The 20,067-nt window shown below is 44.3% G+C and overlaps 2 protein-coding genes across 2 annotated transcripts in view; both read right to left on the bottom strand.

Moving 5' to 3' along the window:
- The window catches only part of LOC104380648 (arkadia (RNF111) N-terminal like PKA signaling regulator 2N), an 81,324-nt gene extending 72,253 nt beyond the window's left edge, over positions 1–9,071 (bottom strand). The window contains exons 1-2 of the mRNA XM_086630309.1: positions 8,944–9,071; positions 8,360–8,422 (exon numbers count right to left, since the gene is read on the bottom strand). The gene's annotated coding sequence lies outside the window, so the exon portion shown is untranslated. The remainder of the gene's footprint in view (positions 1–8,359; positions 8,423–8,943) is intronic.
- A 1,594-nt stretch (positions 9,072–10,665) lies between these two features.
- LOC147526209 (uncharacterized) lies at positions 10,666–14,540 on the bottom strand. Its single transcript, XM_086630308.1, is given in 2 exon segments — positions 10,666–12,339; positions 14,292–14,540. Coding segments are annotated over 2 exon segments (1,923 nt in total).
- Positions 14,541–20,067: the final 5,527 nt, after the last annotated feature.

Here is a 20,067-nt window from a genome sequence, read left to right as displayed (position 1 = left end):
GTTGTAGGTGACTCCCATCTGAGGGGAACAGAGGGTCCAATATGCTGGACAGACCCTCCTCTTAGTGAAGTCTGCTGCCTCCCTGGGGCCCAGGTTAAGGACATGACTAGGAAACTTCCTAGCCTGGTACAGCCCATGGACTACTACTTGTTATTGCTCTTCCATGTGGGTGGTGAAGCTGAAACACAAAGTCCAAGGTCAATCAAGAGAGACTTCAGGGCCCTGGAACGGTTGGTAAGGGGATCTGGGGAACAGGTTAACTTTTCTTCTCTCCTTCCAGTTGCAAGCAGTGAAATTGGAAGAAACAGATGTGTCCAATCCATTAATACGTGGCTCCGTGGCTGGTGTCATCGCCACAATTTTGGCTTTTTCAACAATGGGATGGGCCACATGGCACCAGGCTTACTGACAGCACATGGGATTTGCCTTTCTCAAAGGGGAACAAAGGTCTTAGCACAACAGCTAGCGGGGCTCATTCACAGGGCTTTAAACTAGATTCGAAAGGGGAGGGGGAAAATACCAAGATTGATGAAGATATGCTGGAAGCACCTGAAGAGCAACAGAAAGGAATTTCAGCCACTCCAGCCAGGAAGTCAGATTAATCAGGGGCCCAAATTAAATGCCTCTATGCTAATGCACACAGAATGGGGAAGTTAGAGGTGTGTGCGTGTCTGCAGGGCTATGATCTTATTGGCATCACAGAGACATGATGGGATGAATCCTATGACTGGAGTGTCAGAATGGAAGAATACAGGCTCTTTAAGAAGGACAGGCAGGGGAGAAGAGGAGAAGGTGTCACCCTCTATGTCAAAAAACAGCTGGAGTGCATAGAGTTCTGCAGAGTGAAGAATTTCTTCCTTAGATCTGATCTAAATCTCCCCTCTTTCAGTTTAAATCCGTTGCTCCTTCTCCTATCACTACTCACCCTTGTAAAAAGTCCCTCTCCAGCTTTCTTGTAGGCCCCCTTTAAGTACTAGAAAGCTGCTAGAAGGTCTCCCCAGAGCCTTCTCTTCTCCAGGCTGAACAGCCCCAACTCTCTCAGCCTGTCTTCATAGCAGAGGTGCTCCAGACCTTGGATCATCTTTTTGGCCCTCCTCTGGACCCACTCCAGCAGCTCCATGTCCTTCTTGTGTTGGGGACTCCAGAGCTGAACACAGTATTCCAGGTGGGGTCTCACAAGAGCAGAGTAGAGGGGCAGAATCACCTCCCTCAACCTGCTGGCTATGCTTCTTTGGATGCAGCCCAGGATACAGTTGGCTTTCTGGGCTGCCAGTGCACATTGCTGGCTCATGTTGAGCTTCTCATCCACCAGCACTCCCAAGTCCTTTTCCTCAGGGCTGCTCTCAATCCATTGTCCACCCAGCCTGTACTTGTGCTTGGGGTTGCTCTGACCTTGCACTTGGCCTTGTTGAACTTCATGAGGTTCTCACAGGCCCACCTCTCCAGCCTGTCAAGATCCCTCTGGATGGCATCCCTTCCCTCCAGCATGTCCACCACACCACACAACTTGGTGTCATCTGCAAACTTGCTGAGGGTGCACTCGATCCCACTGTCCATGTCACCAACAAAGAAATCTCACTATAAAGTCAAATCCATGATCCAAGGATACTGAAACAAAAATGCTAGCTTGAAAGTGTTTTAAATACTTACATTTAATTAAAAAGTGGTCACCTGTTTTGCTTATGATTAAAAAGCTGTCAGACTGTGTCCTAACAGCTTTTAAGATGTGCTCTTGGAGACCAAATATCACAAGGTGTGATATGGCTGAAGCCTGTACACTATTCTGATAATTAAATCAATTTCTGAGCATTCAAGAGACAGACTGTGGTCAAATTGATATAAAATCCTAAACACCTCAAATAAAAAGGGATATTAGGTTGGATCATTCCTAATCTAAAACTGAGTCACAACAGGCATGTTACTTGACCTTCCTATGCATTCAGTAATTCATCTGCAATGGTGTAACGGCATCACCTCAGTGACTGAACCGCATCTCATTTTCAGTCCTGAATGAGTAATCGATGTGTGCCCAAACTGCAGAAAGTCATATCTGTGGAGAAACTGCTATACTGTACAGGCTCTATTCATGCTGATCAGACGTGTGAAGAGGGAACACTAACAAGTGGGAATAGAAAAACACAAATTTAAAATCTAACCCTTAGGAGTAACACCGAGTAAGCAACAAGTCACTCCAGTCTAGCTCAGTCATGTACTCTGTTATGAGAAAGCAACTGCAGAGGCTAAAAATTACACTATATGCACATTTTTATTTAGTCTTTTTCATCCAGTTCTCTTTTCACTCAGAATTGCACATTTGTGGACGTGGCATTCTAGACTGCAAGTTGCAGACTCAGAACTGCATTATGCATTAAAAACCTGGAACAAAGATGCAACAGAAAGTATAATTTTCGTGGTGATTTGTGTTGTCTAAGTTCCCTGCGACAATATTTGCTGCCACAGATTCCACTGCCATAACAGTTCAGCTACTCCTGAGTTACAGCGTTAAAGTTAAAGGCACGAGTGACGGTTCTCTGCTGAACTTCAATTCACATAATGGAAAACTGAGACAAAAGTGGTCTCCTTGCCACGTAAGTCTCAGGTTATCTTGTAGTTGTAACTGCACAGTGACATGCACTGTACCACTGTCCTGGTTTCGCTGGGATAGAATCATAGAATCCATTTTGTATTAAGAGAAGCTACATTTCTAAAGTCAGCTGCGTTTTTAAGAAGACTCCAGTACTCAATTCAGCAAGAACAAAGTTGATAAGGCAGTTTGTTTTAGTTTGTAGCCAGCTGTGGTATGCAGGCATCCATAGTGCTCAAGGACTTTTCAACTTGTTTTTGCTAATGACCCAGATGCCCAAGAACCTGGGGGGAGCATGGCCAGGGTGACTGACACCTGAATTGGCAAATGGGTATTCCATACCATGTAACATCATGCTCACTATAAACTGGAAAGTTTGTTAGGGACAATCTCTCCTCCTCAATGGTCACTGTCACTGGAGGGTCTTGCCCATCATTCTGTCCCTAAAGCCTACTCTCTCTCTTCTGGGATTGTGGTTTCAGGACTTTCCTGCTCTGGGATTGCTAGTCAGGAACACACTGGACATGTGGTGGTGAGCTGCACTGTACATCACTTGTCTCTATATGTTATTATTATCATTATTATTTTCCATTTTATTTTATTTCAATTATTAAATAGCTCCTATCTCAACCCATGGGTCTTCATTCCTTTTCCTGATTCCCCTCAAGTGGGGAACAGTCACTGGGTAATAGAACAGCTGGCTAGTGTTTAGCCCCAGATACAGGCTAAACGTAAACAATCACACTTTATCCCAGAGCTCTTTCCCAGCACTGCACCTGTCCCTCTCCCACTGCTGCTTCATTTTTGGTTCCCCATTGCTACTGATAATGTTCAAGCCAGCAAAGACTTTCAAGTTTTGGTACTTCTTTTTCAGAATGCTTGTTCTGAGGTGCAAGCTATACACTTGCAACTATGGTATTTAAATCATAGAATGGGTTAGGTTGGAAGAGACCTTAAAGATCATCTAGTTCCAATCCCCCTGCCATGGGCAGGGACACCTTCCACTACACCAGGTTGCCCAAAGCCTCATCCAACTTGGCCTTGAACACTTCCAGGGATGGGGCATCTACAACTTCTCTGGTCAACTTGTTCCAGTGCTTCACCACCCTCAGAGTGAAGAATTTCTTCCTTAGATCTGATTGAAATCTACTCTTTCAGTTTAAAGCCATCGCCCCTTGTCCTATCACTACATGCCCTTGTAAAAAGTCCCTCTCCAGCTTACTTGTAGGTCCCCTTTAGGTACTAGAAGGTTGCTAGAAGGTCTCCTCGGAGTCTTCTCTTTTCCAGGCTGAACAGCCCCAACTCTCTCAGCCTGTCTTCATAGCAGAGGTGCTCCAGCCCTCGAATCATCTTCATGCCCCTCCTCTGGACTTGCTCCAACAGCTCCATGTCCTTCTTGTGTTGGAGGACCCCAGAGCTGAACACAGTATTCCAGGTGAGATCTCACAAGAGCAGAGGGGCAGAATCCCCTCCCTCGACCTGCTGGCTACACTTCTTTGGATGCAGCCCAGGATACAGTTGGCTTTCTGGGCGGCAAGCGCACATTGCCGGCTCATGTTGAGCTTCTCATCAACCAACACCACCAAGTCCTTTTCCTCAGGGCTGCTCTCAATCCATTCTCCACACAGCTTGTATTTGTGCTTGGGATTGCCCTAACCTCACTCCAATCTAGTAAATATGTTATTAAATCTGCTGCTCAGTTTCTGTCAATGTTTACAGTTTTCCAAGTCATTTAGTCAACTGCAGAAAAACACAGAAGCTGAGACTGACCATAGACTGTCATAGTCATTGACACACTAACTTTGAAATTTTATAGAAAATGAAATACAGGTTGCTTGAAACAATTTACCCATTTGAAAAGTTTCCAAAGTTTTAACATATCTAGTGGTGACATTTCAGTCAGAGGGTAAGCAGACATTTGCAAATGCTCAGTCTGCAGATGCTTTCGCAATGTGGTACATATAGACTCCCATCTCATTAACAGATGTTTAAGTGAGATGTTGATATACAGGTGGGTATACAGATGATATACAGATGGCACATACATTCTTGGTGGAGCAGGTAGTTGACATGATAATATACAAGAGACAGCAAAGAAAGTGAACAAAATCAAGGCAAGGCAAATAAGCTTGTATTTCAGAAGTAAATATGCAGCAAGGAGATTGGGGATCAGGACAAGCAAGACAATTATTTCTCATTGCTCCAATCAAGTTACACCAACTTATCTCCCTAATGCTTAGTGGTCAAAGCACCTCATGATTCTCTACATTTACTCTTTGTTCATCCAATCTCTTCTTACTTCATTAATCCCCACCTCCTCCACACTGTCAGCTGCCAGCATGATCTGCCCATTTGTCAAATGCACACAAACATCCTTCCTACCTCTCCCTTATCAGTTAGAGCAGTGCTAGGTTGTGACCACTCCAGATCAACCATTTTCAACTTCCTTGTGGTTGGCTTCAGGTTTCATCCCTTTTCCCCTCCCTCCACAGTACCCAGTTTGATCTATCCACTCATTTCCCAACTTGTTTGCGCATTGTCACGGTTTAACCCAGCTGGCCACTAAAGGCCACACGGCCGCTCACTCACCCTCCCTCACCGCTGGGGAACGGGGAAGAGAATTAAAGAGAAAAGGGAAGGAGACTCATGGGTTGAGATAAGAACAATTTATTAACATAAAAATTAAAGTAATAATTATAAAATAACAATAATAATATATGAATATATATAATAATAAATACAAGCAAGTGATGCCCAGTATAATTGCTCACCACTCAGTGACCAAGGCCTGTCCCATCTCAGACTAATGATCCCGAAACAGATAAGTCCTGACATTGCAATCCCGGACAAGCGAGAGGCCTGAAAAGAGAGCGAGAGAGAGAGAATTCGGAGTCTGAGAGAACTCCCTTAGAAAAGAGATCTCCACTTCCCAGTCAATCCTCATCTATATACTGGGCATGACATTGCATGATATGGAATATTCCATTGGCCAATTTGGGCCTCAATCCTAAGTCTGAGTACAAATCAGGAGGGGAGTTGTGGACCCTCTGTCCTGGCCATGCTCCCCCCTATCCTGTTGTGCTCCTGCACACTGGCAAGAACACGGCAGCTAAAAAGTCCTTGAGACCTCAGTGCCAACTATAAACATCAGCTTGCTATCAACATTCTTCTCAGAACAAGCCTCAGACTAAAACCAAAACACAGAGCTCTTCTGGCTTCTGAAAAGAAAAACTGTCTCAGCTGAAACCAGGACATGCACTTTAATTTCTACCAAGCAGGCAGCCTTCATGCACTTATCGAGTGCAAGCATAGATGGCCAGGTTGTACTGCAATACATATACGCTTCAATGTGTAAGACCACAGTCCTTTCCTCTTCCCGATTTCTCAGGAATTTTTCATCGTACCTCTTCATGATGTCAACTAGCAATTAGGCTGAAGAGCTGTCCTGGTTTCAGCTGGGACAGAGTTAGCTCTTCTTTTTAGCAGCTAGAAGAGCTCCGTGTTTTGGTTTTACTCAGAGGCTCGCTCTGAGAAGAATGTTGATAGCAAGCTGATGTTTGTGGTTGGACGTGAGACTCCAAGGACTTTTCAGGGTGCCGTGTTCTGGCCGGAGTGCAGAAGCATGGCGGGATAAGGGGGGAGCATAGCCAGGACAAGGGGGCCACGATTCCCCTTGTGATTTGTGGTGGAACTTAGGATTGAGGGCCAAACTGGCCAATTAGTATTCCATATCATGCAGCGTCATGCTCAGTATAAAAGTGAGGGACAGCCGGAAAGAAGGGCTTTTTGCGCTTTTGCTCTTTCGCCGCTTTTGCTCTTTTGCACTTCTGCTCTATTGCCTTTTTTTTTTTTTTCTTTCTCTCTCTCCCCGTACTCCCACTCTCGGAGTACTATCTCTCTCTCTGCCCCTCACTATTTCGGGGCCTCACCTTCATCCGGGATTGCAGCTTCGGGACAAGACAGGCTTCGGATAAGAGGGGGTGGTGAGCATCTACACTGTGTATTACTCATCTGTATTAAATTGTTCTTATCTCAACCCACGGGTTTCCCTTTTATCCTTTAATTCTCTCCCTCATCCCTGGGGCTGGGGGAGGGTGAGTGAGCAACTGTGTAAGGTTTGGTTGCTGGAGCAGCCTAACCCACGACAAGAGCAAACAGAAATAGCTGACAGATTATAATTAAACATTCAAGTGTTTAAAAACGAGTCAGAACTGTTATCCTCATACTTGAGCATAAACACCAGCTGCCCAAACTCATGTTCTACCTTCCATCACCCCCACCGTCCCTCTTCATAATCCCCTAGACAAAACACCAGTGTTACTGATATACCAGAAACACAGAAAGCAGTATTTTATTAGCTTTTAGTAGTCACATAACCACCCTCTTTGGAGTTTCTTTCACCAGCACCAGGCTGCTCTAGATCACTAGATGTGAAAAATACTCAGAAAATGATGCTTAAAAATGATTGCTGCTAGACATCTGAGTTCTCCGTATTTCATCTCACTGCTTTTGTATCATACATGTATATGGGTGTAACATTGGGGTTTAGTAAACACATGACAAGCAACTTACTGTTCTCCTTAGAGCTCGTTACAAATCTATTCACTCCACAAAGGCAACATTTCCCTCCTCCAGGGCAACAGAGGAAGAAGCTGCACTGTTGCGACTGCCTGATTTTCAGCTCTTATATCGCAGAAACAGCAGTTACAGGTGTTAACTAGGGCAAGAGAACCACAAGATGAAGACCTCACCATACCCAGTTTCCACCTCAAGGTCAAACATTAAGTCTATTAAAAGACCTAAGCAATGTAAGATACTTTAAGAGAAACATTTTAAATTTAACGTTTGCTGTTCTAAGGGGAAAGCTATTACTAATTGTACTTAAAATTTTAGCTTGAAAACTGGAAACAGGCTAGCACTTGCCTATAAGTGAAACTGTTATTTGGTCTTGTGCATGACAAGTACCAGAGAAGACTTAAATAAAATCTATTGAGAGGGGAGTGGGTGCAAAGGGAAATTAAGAGAAATTTTACATTTTTAGAGATGCTCAAGGGTTCAAAGATTTACTACTCATTCATTTTTAAAAGCTAGAATTACTTGCCAGTGAAAAAATAACCAAAACCAAACAGAATTTACACTTAGGTCATGGCATCTCTACACGCAAGTTTTCTCAGCCTTTGAAATGTTGTTAGGTACTTTGTGCTGGTTTAAAGTATGTAACTACTTACAACCAAGACCTTGTTTAACTAAGTTATTGCAGTTATGGATTCATAAAGGTACCTACAAACTTTAATACAAGTAGCCTAGTTCCACTATTAACAAACTAAGACATAAATACAATTAGATGCTACTTAACAAAGGTGGAAGCTCTCCCTACTAGCTACACAATGTAAATCTAAAAAGAAAACCAAACCAAAACGAAACCCAAGTCTTTCAAAAAGTGATCTTTTAAGTAGTCATCCAATAATCTCAATGCAAATAAATTTACAATACTGGAATTGGGGAAATAGTTAAAATATTACAAGTCTGCTCAGATTGCCTTTTTCCTTTTTAAAAAGAACAAGTAGTACAGTTAAATTTTATATTCTCCTTGGATGGCTGTGTTGCTCAAAGCCACATCTGCAACCCTGTTAGGAGCTCAAGGGGAACTCAGGATAGATAAGCATCGAACAACGTGAACTTTTTTCCACGTAAAATATATTCCCACATCATCCAAGCTAAACAAAGAAGCAAGAAAAAACAATAGAGAAGCGTAAAACTGGAGCAGTTACACACCTTGTTTTTCAAAAGGTTTTTCTCCAAACAGCTAATACGATCCCACAACACATTACAGAAGTCCTAGGAAACAAAGTGGCCAGAAGTTGCTTCCGGGAGCAAGGCTTTCATCCGCTGACTCCGGGCAAGGTTAGGACAAAAAAGCAGCGGCTAGGCTGGACTCCTGCGTTTCGGGCACCATGTCGGGCAGTGATAGAAGTCATCCCTTACCGAGGCGGTCAGCGCTGAAAGCCACTCACTAGGCACCCATGTTTCCCTGAAACCCCTCGACCAGCACGTAGGATGCCCGGCGCGGGCAAGGCCACCTCCTCGGCCCTTGTAGGATCAGGCCCCCGAGACGCCGCAGGGCCGTGCCCGCCCACTCAGGGGCACCGCCAGGTCGCCGCTTCCGACATCGCCGGCCTCAGGGGAGGCCGGTACCTGCCCATCCGTGGCACCCCGCCGCCTCCCGCCCGCGCGCAGCGAGGCTAATGGCAACGGTTCCGTCGCCCGCCCGGCGCCCCCGCGGCTGCGGTGAAGCGGCCCGGCCCGACCCCGCTGGAGCGCGCAGCAGGCGAGCTCCGGCCGACGCCAGCCCCACTCACCTGGATGACGCAGGACCCCTCCTGGCCTCCCCTCCGGGGGACAACAGCTGGGATATGAGCAGCAGGGAAAAGCCGGGTCTCAGTCGCGCCACCGCCGCTCCGCGCCCCCAACGCCAGAGAAAACGTCACCGGAGGCCACAGAGCTCCGTTGCGCGGCGTCACTTCCTCTCTCCTCCGCCGCCGTCAGAGCAGCAGCAGAGTGGCCGGTGGCCGCCAGCGCCCTCCCGCGGCGCCAAGCGGCGCTGGGGACGGGGTCGGCAGGCTCCGCCCCCTCCCTCTCCTCTCCTCCCGCCCCCGCGGCGCCCTGAGAGGAGCGGCGGGCGGACGAGCTGTCACACGCACACCTCCCTTGACACTCCAGGTGTGCCCCTCTGTGACACGCACACACCTCTCTCCGTCTACACCCGCAGGAGAGCCACTCCAAAAACCCTGGGCAGCCCCAAGACCAGTGGGGCCCCTGCGGGGCATCGCCTGAGGGAAACACTCGGTGTCGGCCAGACTGTGGCATGTCGAGGTGCCCGTGCCCATGGCGGCAGAGCAGGCTGCACTGCGGGACGGAGATGTGAGAGAGGCTGAGACCCTGTGAGGGGCACTTGTCTGTGGGCTAACAGCACACCGCTTTATTTAGTTTCCCAGTGGCAAAGCAGAAGTGCGCAAACCAAGCACGGTGGTTGGAGCCGACTCACTGGAGGAAAAGAGCAGAGGAAGCAGAAGGAAAACAGGAAATGAGAAGAAAGAAACGTCTTCCCCCAGCGCAGGGGCCGGGTGACGAGGAGGGCCGAGCTCGGGAGAGACGCTGGCGAAGGCGGCAGGAGTCCAGTACCGCAAACACCTCCTCCCACCAGTCTCTCAGCCAACCCTCGTTCTCCCTCCAATGCTGATCCCGGTGATCCTGCCTCTGCCCTCCCCGAGATCAGAGACCTGGGGGCTGGGTGGATGAAGCATAGTGTGCAATTAGGGTGACATTATAATGCATACATTAAACATTGTTCTGATGTTTCTTAATCAGAGTATTTAGCTTTACAGCCCCGGGGTATATATGCTGCACAACACACTGTAGGTAGTGCTCTGCAATTTGAAAACATGTGGCAGTAATCATTTCAGTATAGTCTCTAAATCCTGATCAGGGCCTACAAATGCCTGGTGATACCTGAAAAGGAAACTGAACTTTCCAAGACTTGTTTTAAAGTTTTAGAAAGCAGGTATTCTTTATTGCAGCGCTGGGTGCACGGGGGATTTCTCCTCCTAGCGTGCACACCGGCTTCTGGACAGAAAATTAGTTATACACTATAATCATGCATAATTCATAACATATTTACATATTCTTAAACAATTGGTTAATTTTCTCGCGCTTTTCATGTAAATTACTTCGCATGCTCAGTTTTCCTCCTCCGCCCCTTTCTTTTGGGTCTGGGGTGTAATTAGGGTAGGTGGTCCATGAGTCGGTGGTCGCGATCTCCCCCTGCCGGAATTACCTTTTCCCCCAAGTCACTGCATGTTCACAGTTTAGAAAAACATGAGAACAAAGTTTATGCAGTTTCTGCAGTTTCTGGGATGTTCCCTCCAAGGGCAGACAGTTCTTGATAAAGAGTCTCTGTTTTAATCACTGCTGACAGCTTCAAGGATGGACGTCTTGTTGCCGACTGAACCCTTCATGAAACTGCTACACAAAACTTTAACCCCTTTATTGTTGGGTAACACTGGGAAATTCCCCCCTTTTCTTTATCCTTGCGAATTCTTTCGCAAAATTTCATATTGTTCATGTTTAAGAATTGTGAGTAGTACCCAAACTCTCCTAGTCAACTTGGTTAATTGATACCAGAACATAAAGTTTACAATTGTTAGTATTGTTACTGCTACTAATACTACAAGCAAAGGATGTATTAATAAGTTCAGCACTCTAGTTGCTGATGGTGAATACCCTATAAAAATATTCCACCAATGATGTTCTCCATCTTTCTTCACTCGTTCCAGGACGTGGTGTATTTCTTCAGCGTCGTGATGGACAGTTATCAGAGTTTTTTGTCCATCTTCTTGGACTTGCTTCAGCAGTCGTCTTAAGTCTTCATGTTGCACCAGTCTTTTCAGCAACGCTGAGTTCATTCCAATAGGGGTAGGCCGCAGGTCATGATACAATGTATAGTTAGATTTTAGTAATTGATAAGATGTGATGGGAGCTAAATAAGTAAAATCGCATCCTGTGATAGTTACAAAATTACAGATACAAAGGTTAGAGTGATCATTCATATTTCTAGTAATGTTATCTACCAAAATGGAATTACAGGAAGTTCTTATGCAAACACAGCCATTACCTATATATACAAGTACAGTTTTAGGTTTTTCGTCAGGATGTATTTCAAAATGACAAACATTCTGTTCAGTGTCAAGACAGATGTCTTGAGCTCTGATGGTATTGCTTTCACAAATGAATCCTTGTTGCCCTTGCACAATGCATGTGCTAATGTCAATTGTTTGCCATTTATTCTCACTCTTTCGTGCCCACACTCTGTGTTCCAAGGGATGCAGTGTAGTCCCATTGTGATTTAATCCTAATGCAATGATTGGATATATTGTGTATACCGAAGCATTGTGTATAGTTAACACAAAGGCTGTGACCATATCATTTTTGGGATCATAAGTAAAATTAACTAACTGCCACCAAGATTGGAATCTTTTTTCAAAATTATTTGCCTTATCCCATATCACTTTCTGAATCTCATTGGGTAAAGTGCCTTCTTCACCTTCCTTTATAATCATAGCTGTTGTGGATTGAATCCACGATTGAGCTTGGATGCAGCTGAGAGCTAGAGAGATATTGTTTTGGGCTGCACCAAATGCATCTATAATGGACTGATGGTCTTTTTCATTTATGTTCTCCCACTGAGGTAATGTACGTGATAAAAGCCACTGTTCACTTCCCAGAGCCAAAAGGGAAGATCGTAAAGGATGTTCCAACTCGTTTAGGTCACTAGTTATTGTAACTAATTTATTCATTAGGACCTCAGAGTCTATATTATTTAGAACTCCCATTCCTGTTCCCATGATACCGGTAACATCCCTCTTCATTCATTTTTCGGAGAAGATATTTCGTCTATGTAACCACATTGTCCACTCCATGTAAGAGGTTTTCAGAAATGGTGAACAGGCTGGCTGGATACTGGAGATGTTACTTTGCATTGACAATTCAACTCGTCTGAGGGATCGTGACAGGTTAAACAATATCTGCTGTTGTCCTGTATTCTGAATTACGTAAGGTCCAATTTCAAAAAATAGAGTATTTGGCATAGGTGGCGTTGTGCTAGATGAACTTGTTATCATGTTAGGGCTGGGAGTGATTGTTGTCACTGGTTCAATAATGCCCATTTTGAATTTAAATGTGAGTGCCATGTTACCTTTCTGAGTATTCCAGAGGCAAATTATAAAGACAGGCTGGGTTAATGTAAAATTGCTCCAGCATTCTAGTTTTTCATTTTCGAGGGCACAAAGATTCTTTGTGAGCACAGAATTATTAGTTCCTTCTACAGTAATTTGAGTCGCTTTCTCATGGATGGTTCCATTGATCATTCGGCAGCCTATTTGGATCCCTCCTCCAATTGTTCCCATCAAGAGGGGAGCCTCACTGTCCTTGTCCCAGCCCCACTCATGTTCTGAGTATATTTGCATTCCATGCATAACCACAGTAGCTAAATTTAAGTTCAAAGATGGTCCCATACTTCCTGTGGACTTAAGGTAGGCGTGAGACCATGGCCAACTTGGAGTGGAAGTGTTTACCATTTCAATCATACTTATCAGAATGGTGACAATTAACATCGGGTCAGTCTTATTGTTGTTGGTCCTGTGGCTTCTGCTGTCCATTGTTCCTCAGGTGCTTTCTTCACCCGGGAGTAATGAATCCAAGCAGGTCGTTCTCTGATCTTGATCGCCGTGTAGGTTGTCAGCAATATCTGGAACGGTCCATTCCACTTCTCCTCAAGGGGGTGACCTGAAATGGTTTTAACGTAAACCCAATCTCCAGGTTTGAATGTATGCACTGGAGAATCTAATCCCTGTGCCCTGGTGGACATTACTACTTTGTTTACTTCTTCCAATTGTTTTCCTAATGCTATCAGATATTGTTGTAAGCCCATTTCTCCAACTTGACTGAGATCTTGCCCTTGATACCTAGTTTGAAATGGTTTCCCATATAAGATTTCGAAGGGACTCAATTTTTCCTTAGTTCTTGGTTTAGTTTGAAGCCTTAATAAGGCAATTGGAAGGACCTGATCCCATCTCAAGTTGGTTTCTTGACAAATCTTGCTTAATTGTGTTTTTATTAAGTGATTCATTTTCTCCACCTGCCCGCTTGCTTGGGGTCGATAAGGTGTATGCAATTTCCAGTCAATTTCTAAAAATTTACTAACAGATTGCACTACTTGTGATACAAAATGCGGCCCCCTGTCTGAAGAAATTACTTCAGGGACTCCAAACCGAGGGATGATTTCCCTTAGCAAAACTTTAGTCACTTCTCGGGCTTTGTTAGTTTGACAGGGAAATGCTTCAGGCCATCCGGAATAGGTATCTGTTAATACTAACAGATATCTATACCCCCCTTTTCTAGGCAATTCTGAGAAGTCTATTTGCCAATTCTGACCTGGAACACATCCTTTGCCAATGTTTCCAAACTTTAACCGGTTGTCTGCCTTTGAGTTATTCTTTAAACAGGTTTCACATCTACTAACCACATTTTTTACAGTTTGAAATAAACTTCGTGCTATTATTTGCTTAGAGAGAGAATTGTATAAAGCTTCTGTTCCCCAATGAGTTTTGCCATGTTCAGTTTTTATCAACATCCATAGTATTCTAAAGGGAACTATTATTCGATTGTCCTCTACTGTTGCCCATCCTGATGGATTAACCTTAGCTTTTAAATCTTTGATAAGCTTTTTATCTTTTTCATCATATTCTACCTTTTCAGGTAGTGATAAGGATTTTTCTGGGATCAAACTTAATACCTCACCTTGTTCCGCTGCTTGCCTTGCCTTATGATCAGCCAATTCGTTACCCACCTCCTTGTCAGTGTTACCTTTTTGATGACCTTTACAATGCATGATGGCCACAGCTGCTGGAAGCTGAACTGCTTCTAAAAGTCGCAGTATCATATCGGCATGTTTAATACCTTTTCCTTGTGTAGTTAAAAGTCCTCGTTCTTTCCAGATCGCTCCATGAGCATGTACTACACCAAAGGCACACCTTGAATCTGTCCATATATTTACTCGCAGCCCTTCAGCGAGCTCCAGCACTCTCACCAAGGCAATTATTTCTGCCCTCTGTGCAGACGTACCTTTTGGGAGAGATCTTGCTTCTATTACCTGATCAGTTGTTGTCACCGCATACCCGGCCATTCGGACTCCATTCTTCACAAAGCTGCTCCCATCTGTGTACCAGGTATGATCGGCCTCTTCCAGTGGTTCTTCTTTCAGGTCCGGTCTACTTGCATAGACAGTTTCAATTGTCTCTATGCAGTCATGTACGATGGGGTCAGTTTCCTGTTTATCACTCAGGAAAGACGCAGGGTTAACGATTGTAGATGTAACGATTTCCACATCATCCTGCTCCATCAGGATCGCCTGATATTTTAAGAATCTTGATGGTGATAACCAATGTCCACCTTTCTGTTCTAAGACAGAAATTACTGCGTGGGAAGTATAAACGATCATTTTCTGCCCTAGGGTAAACTTGTGAGCCTCTTGAATGATTACGACGACAGCCGCCACTGCCCGGAGGCATCCTGGCCATCCTTTGCTGACTTCGTCCAGTTGTTTGGAAAAATATGCTACTGCTCGCTTGTAGGGTCCCAGCTTTTGGGCTAAAATTCCCAGGGCCACTCCTCGTTTTTCATATGCAAACAGCCAAAAAAGTTTCGTCACATCTGGTAAGCCCAAAGCAGGGGCTCTCATCAGTTCTAATTTTAATTCTTTGAAGGCTCTTTTGGCCTCATCAGTCCAAATTAATTGTTTCTGATTGTCTTTCAGTAGTTCATATAAAGGTTTAACTAACAGTCCATAATTATGAATCCATAAACGACATCAACCTGTCATTCCCAGAAAAGTTCGAAGTTCCTTTACCGTAGTCGGTTCTGGAGTCTTGCAGATGGCCTCCTTCCTTTCATTTCCGAGCTGTCGTTGTCCTTTGGAAATCAGGTATCCCAAATAGATCACTTCCCTCTGCAGGACTTGGGCTTTCTGTAATGACACTCGATAACCACTTAATCCGAGAAAGTTCAATAAGTTCACAGTCCATTCTTTACACTCTTCTCTCTTTTCTGTAGCTATCAAAATATCATCCACATATTGTAAAAGAATGCCATTGCCTGGAGGCCTTTCCCAAAGTTCCAATTCCCTTGCTAATTGGTTCCCAAAAATTGTAGGGCTGTTTTTAAATCCTTGAGGTAACACTGTCCAAGCAGTGTTGAGTTTTACGTCCCGAATCGGGGTTTTCCCATTCAAAAGCAAATAAATTATGGCTTTCAGGGGCCAAGGTGAGGCAAAAGAATGCATCCTTTAAATCCAGAACTGTGAACCATTCATATGTTTCCTTCAGACTGGTTAACAAAGTGTACGGGTTTGCTACTACTGGATACAGATCCTCCACAATTCTGTTTATTGCTCTTAAATCTTGTACTATTCTGTATTTCCCATCTGGTTTCTTTACTGGTAAAATTGGGGTATTATATTCTGACTCACATTCAATCAGTAACCCAAATTTTTGGAATTTTTCAATTGTTTCTTTTATGCCCCTTTGGTCTTCCAACCTTAAAGGATATTGTTTTATTCTAACTGCACCAGAACCAGCTTTTACTTCCACCTTTATCGGTACAGCGTTCTTTGCTTTACCTGGAATCTCGGAAGCCCATACCCCTGGATACACTTGATCTAAAATTTCTTCAATCTCTGCGGTACTCTTAGTTTGTTTTTCAATTTGGATCATAGCCAAACTTAAAACTTCAATTAATCGATCATCTTTTACTTTGAATTCTTGTCGTGGGTTATGTTGAACCGCCCCACACACAGCCGGTCACTCCCCCTCCCCCACCCCCAGGAATGAGGGAGAGAATTAAAGGATAAACGTGAAACCCGTGGGTTGAGATAAGAGTGATTTAATACAGATGATTTAATACAATGTAGGTGCTCACCACCCCCTCGTATGCGAAGCCCGTCTCGTCCCGAAAACTGCAAATCCCGGACGAACGCGAGGCCCCGAAATAGAGAGGGGCAGAGAGGGAGAGAAAGAGAGAGAGAGAGAAAGAAAAAAAAAACAGCAGAGCAACAGCGCAGCAAGCGCAAAAGAGCAAAAGTGCAAAAAGAGCAAAAGCGCAAAAGCCCTTCTTCCCGGCTGACCCTCGCTTTTATACTGGGCATGACGCTGCATGATATGGAATACTAATTGGCCAGTTTGGCCCTCAGTCTTAAGTTCCACACAAATGACAAGGGGAATCGTGTCCCCCTTGTCCCAGCTATGCTCCCCCCTTATCCTGCCGTGTTTCTGTACTCCGCACACTGAAAAGTCCTTGGAGTTTCACTTCCAACCACAAACATCAGCTTGCTATCAACATTCTTCTCAGAGTGAGCCTCTGAGTGAAACCAAAACAGGGAGCTCTTCTGGCTGTTAAAAAAAACTCTGTCCCAGCTAAAACTGGGACAATTCTACCTTACCCTTTTCAAAAATTATTTGTGCTTCCAATTGCTCTAATAGGTCCCGTCCAAGTAAAGGTTTCGGAGATTCTCGTAAATAAAGGAATTGGTGAATCCCTATTTGTTTTCCAATCTGAAATTTAATTGGCTGTAGAAAAAAAGCCTTTTTCTGCTGGCCAGTGGCTCCTATTACAGTTACAAAATCATGATCTACAGGTATTAGTTCTTGATTCAATACAGAATATGAGGCACCCGTATCTATTAAAAATTCTACCTCCTCATTCTGGTTCCCTAGCTTTAATTTAACCAGTGGATCTGCCAGGGTAGATTCCCCAGGTCCCCGTCATTTAGCTTCAGCAACCACCTCAGGCTTTAATTTAGGGCATTCCTTTTTCCAATGCCCTTGTTTTCCACAGTAAGCACACTGATTTGATCGTAATGTTGTTTGGAAACTCCCTCGAGATCCCCGGCGAGGCCCTCCTCTGCCTCCGCCCCTGCCTCTACTTCCAGGGGATCCTTGGGGTCCTGCACTTTGTTGTTGTAATGCCGAGATTGTTGCTGTGGCTAATGCTCTACTTAATTTTCTCCTTTCATTGCTTTCTCTGTTCCTGTACACCCTCCATGTTTCTTCAATTAATTTTTCTAAATTCCGCACTTCAGGCTCTTTTAGTTTTTGGAGTTTTCTTCTAATATCGTCTGATGACTGGCCCAAAAATAACAATACCAATTGTTGCTGCCCTATTTCAGATGAGGGGTCTAAAGTAGTATATTTACGCATTGCCAATCGTAATCTGTCTAAGAATTCCGTGGGGGTTTCGGTTTGCCCTTGCTTTACAGCATAAAGTGCTGACCAATTTACAGCCTTTGGGATCGCGTTTTCTAGTCCAAATTTTATCCAATTTTGATATTGCCTTAATGTGCGCTGGTCTGTATTATCATTCGGATCCCAGTGTGGGTCAATCAGGGTAACACACGGATCAACTCCCCCTGCCAGCGTTCTGGCTGTAATTTGAGCCTGCACTTGAGTTCGGGCTGGTTTTAGAATTAACTGTTTCTCAGTTTCAGTCATTGCATCTAACAGTATATCTATATCTTTCCAGTCTGGGTTTTGATTTTTAACTATGAATTCAAATCTTTTGGTAATTCTTAATGGATCATCTCTGTAATTTTTAACCTCTTCCCTCCAGGTGTCCAAATCTCCCATATAAAAAGGGACCTTAATTGTCATTGGTCCTGCCGGCCCCATAGCTTCTCTAAGTGGTGCCTGGAGAATTGGTCCTGTTTTACTACGCGTTCGGGCAGTAATCGGGGTTGATTCCCCCACTGCTGCAGGAGGTGGTGGTGGTGGTGCTGCTGCAGGGGGTGATGTTGGTGGTGTTGATGCAGGGGGTGATGTTGGTGTTGATGCAGGGGGTGATGTTGGTGGTGATCCCCCCACTGCTCCCCCTCCTGAGTTACTGTTCCCATTGTTCCCATCAGGAAACCCCATGGGTAATGCAGGAGGTGGTGATATATAATCTTCAATCCTTTCCTCACTTTCCCGATCTTTTGCTTTCAAACACCTTTCTCCAATACTACATGCTGAACAACATCGTTTCAGCTTTCCTTGTTCCTTCTTTTTATCTTTCTCTAGTGCCAAAACAAAGGGGTCTTTAGGGACTAAATTTATACCACATTCCTTTTGCCACTCAGGATGATCTCTTAAAGTGAAAAACATATCAGCATATAACACCTCATCCCATTTTTCATTTCTTCTGAGAAACAGCATCAATTGCAATAGAGTATTATAATTCAAAGTTCCATTATTTGGCCATTTTTCCCCTTCTTCCAATTTATATAACGGCCACCACTGGTTACAGTATTTAACTAAAGTTTTCTTATTTACATTTCCTCCTGGGGGACCCCCAATATCTTTCCAATGTGCTAAGACGCATCCTAACGGACTCTTTTTTAAAATTTCCCTGCTCTGTTGGTTACCCATTATTTGCTGGATTATTATTATCCCAATCCTGTTGTTACCAAACAAACAACTGGAATTAAAATTAAAATAACACGTTCACTCTTATTTTCTATTGCTTCGTCTATCTCCGGCTGTTTCCCTTGCGGGAGGACAGAACCACGGATCAAGACTCCGCACTCGCTTTGTACTAAAAGTACGTTTCAGTCACATACACACAGAACAAAAACAAGTCTTACAATTGCAACCACAAAAAAATCCAACCATACAATTAATACAACTCTTAGAATCACACAAACAAACACATAGAATTCAATACAGAATTAATATTTCAGCTTCCAGATGGTTTCCGGTGGGACTGGAACCCACAATTGTAGTCACTTAAGTGTGGGGTTTTTTTTTTGTTGTTCTTAAGGCGCCTTTGGTGGGACTGGAACCCACAATCGTAACCAAAGTATATCTTTAAGGCACTGGCTGCCCGGTATACGCTGTCCTGCGCAAGTCTCAGCTTACGGCTTACGGAGAGCTACCCCGAGTGGGACTGGAACCCACAACTGTAATTGCTCCCACAACTATAACCAAAGTATACCTTTGAGGCGCTAGCTGCCCGGTATACGCTATCTTGCGTACGGCTTACAGAGAGCTACCTTAATGGACCGGTCCCCAAACCAAAAGAATCAAAAAGAATACCTTAATACCTTCTCTAAGATGGAAGATGGTCCTTGTCTGTTCCCGCAGCGATCCGATTGAGGCAAGGAGTCCCTCCGGGGAAATCCCCGGGGGCGCCCAAGGGAGTCCTGTTCTCAGCGGGTCCTGCAGCCGAACAGAGAGGGTCCCATCTGGGTCGCCAAAATCTGATACCTGAAAAGGAAACTGAACTTTCCAAGACTTGTTTTAAAGTTTTAGAAAACAGGTATTCTTTATTGCAGCACTGGGTGCACGGGGGATTTCTCCTCCTAGCGTGCACACCGGCTTCTGGACAGAAAATTAGTTATACACTATAATCATGCATAATTCATAACATATTTACATATTCTTAAACAATTGGTTAATTTTCTCGCGCTTTTCATGTAAATTACTTCGCATGCTCAGTTTTCCTCCTCCGCCCCTTTCTTTTGGGTCTGGGATGTAATTAGGGTAGGTGGTCCGTGAGTCGGTGGTCGCGATCTCCCCCTGCCGGAATTACCTTTTCCCCCAAGTCACTGCATGTTCACAGTTTAGAAAAACATGAGAACAAAGTTTATGCAGTTTCTGCAGTTTCTGGGATGTTCCCTCCAAGGGCAGACAGTTCTTGATAAAGAGTCTCTGTTTTAATCACTGCTGACAGCTTCAAGGATGGACGTCTTGTTAGTTTCTTTAGGTATGTGTAAATCACCTACTGCCGACTGAACCCTTCATGAAACTGCTACACAAAACTTTAACCCCTTTATTGTTGGGTAACACTGGGAAATTCAAGTGTTAAACATGCATCGTACAGCAGAAGCACCTGTGGAGGAT

This window comes from Tauraco erythrolophus, chromosome W, assembly GCF_009769465.1.
Source record: "Tauraco erythrolophus isolate bTauEry1 chromosome W, bTauEry1.pri, whole genome shotgun sequence".
In the NCBI taxonomy this organism is placed as follows: Eukaryota; Metazoa; Chordata; class Aves; order Musophagiformes; family Musophagidae; genus Tauraco; species Tauraco erythrolophus.
This window is presented reverse-complemented; position numbering and strand designations above follow the sequence as displayed.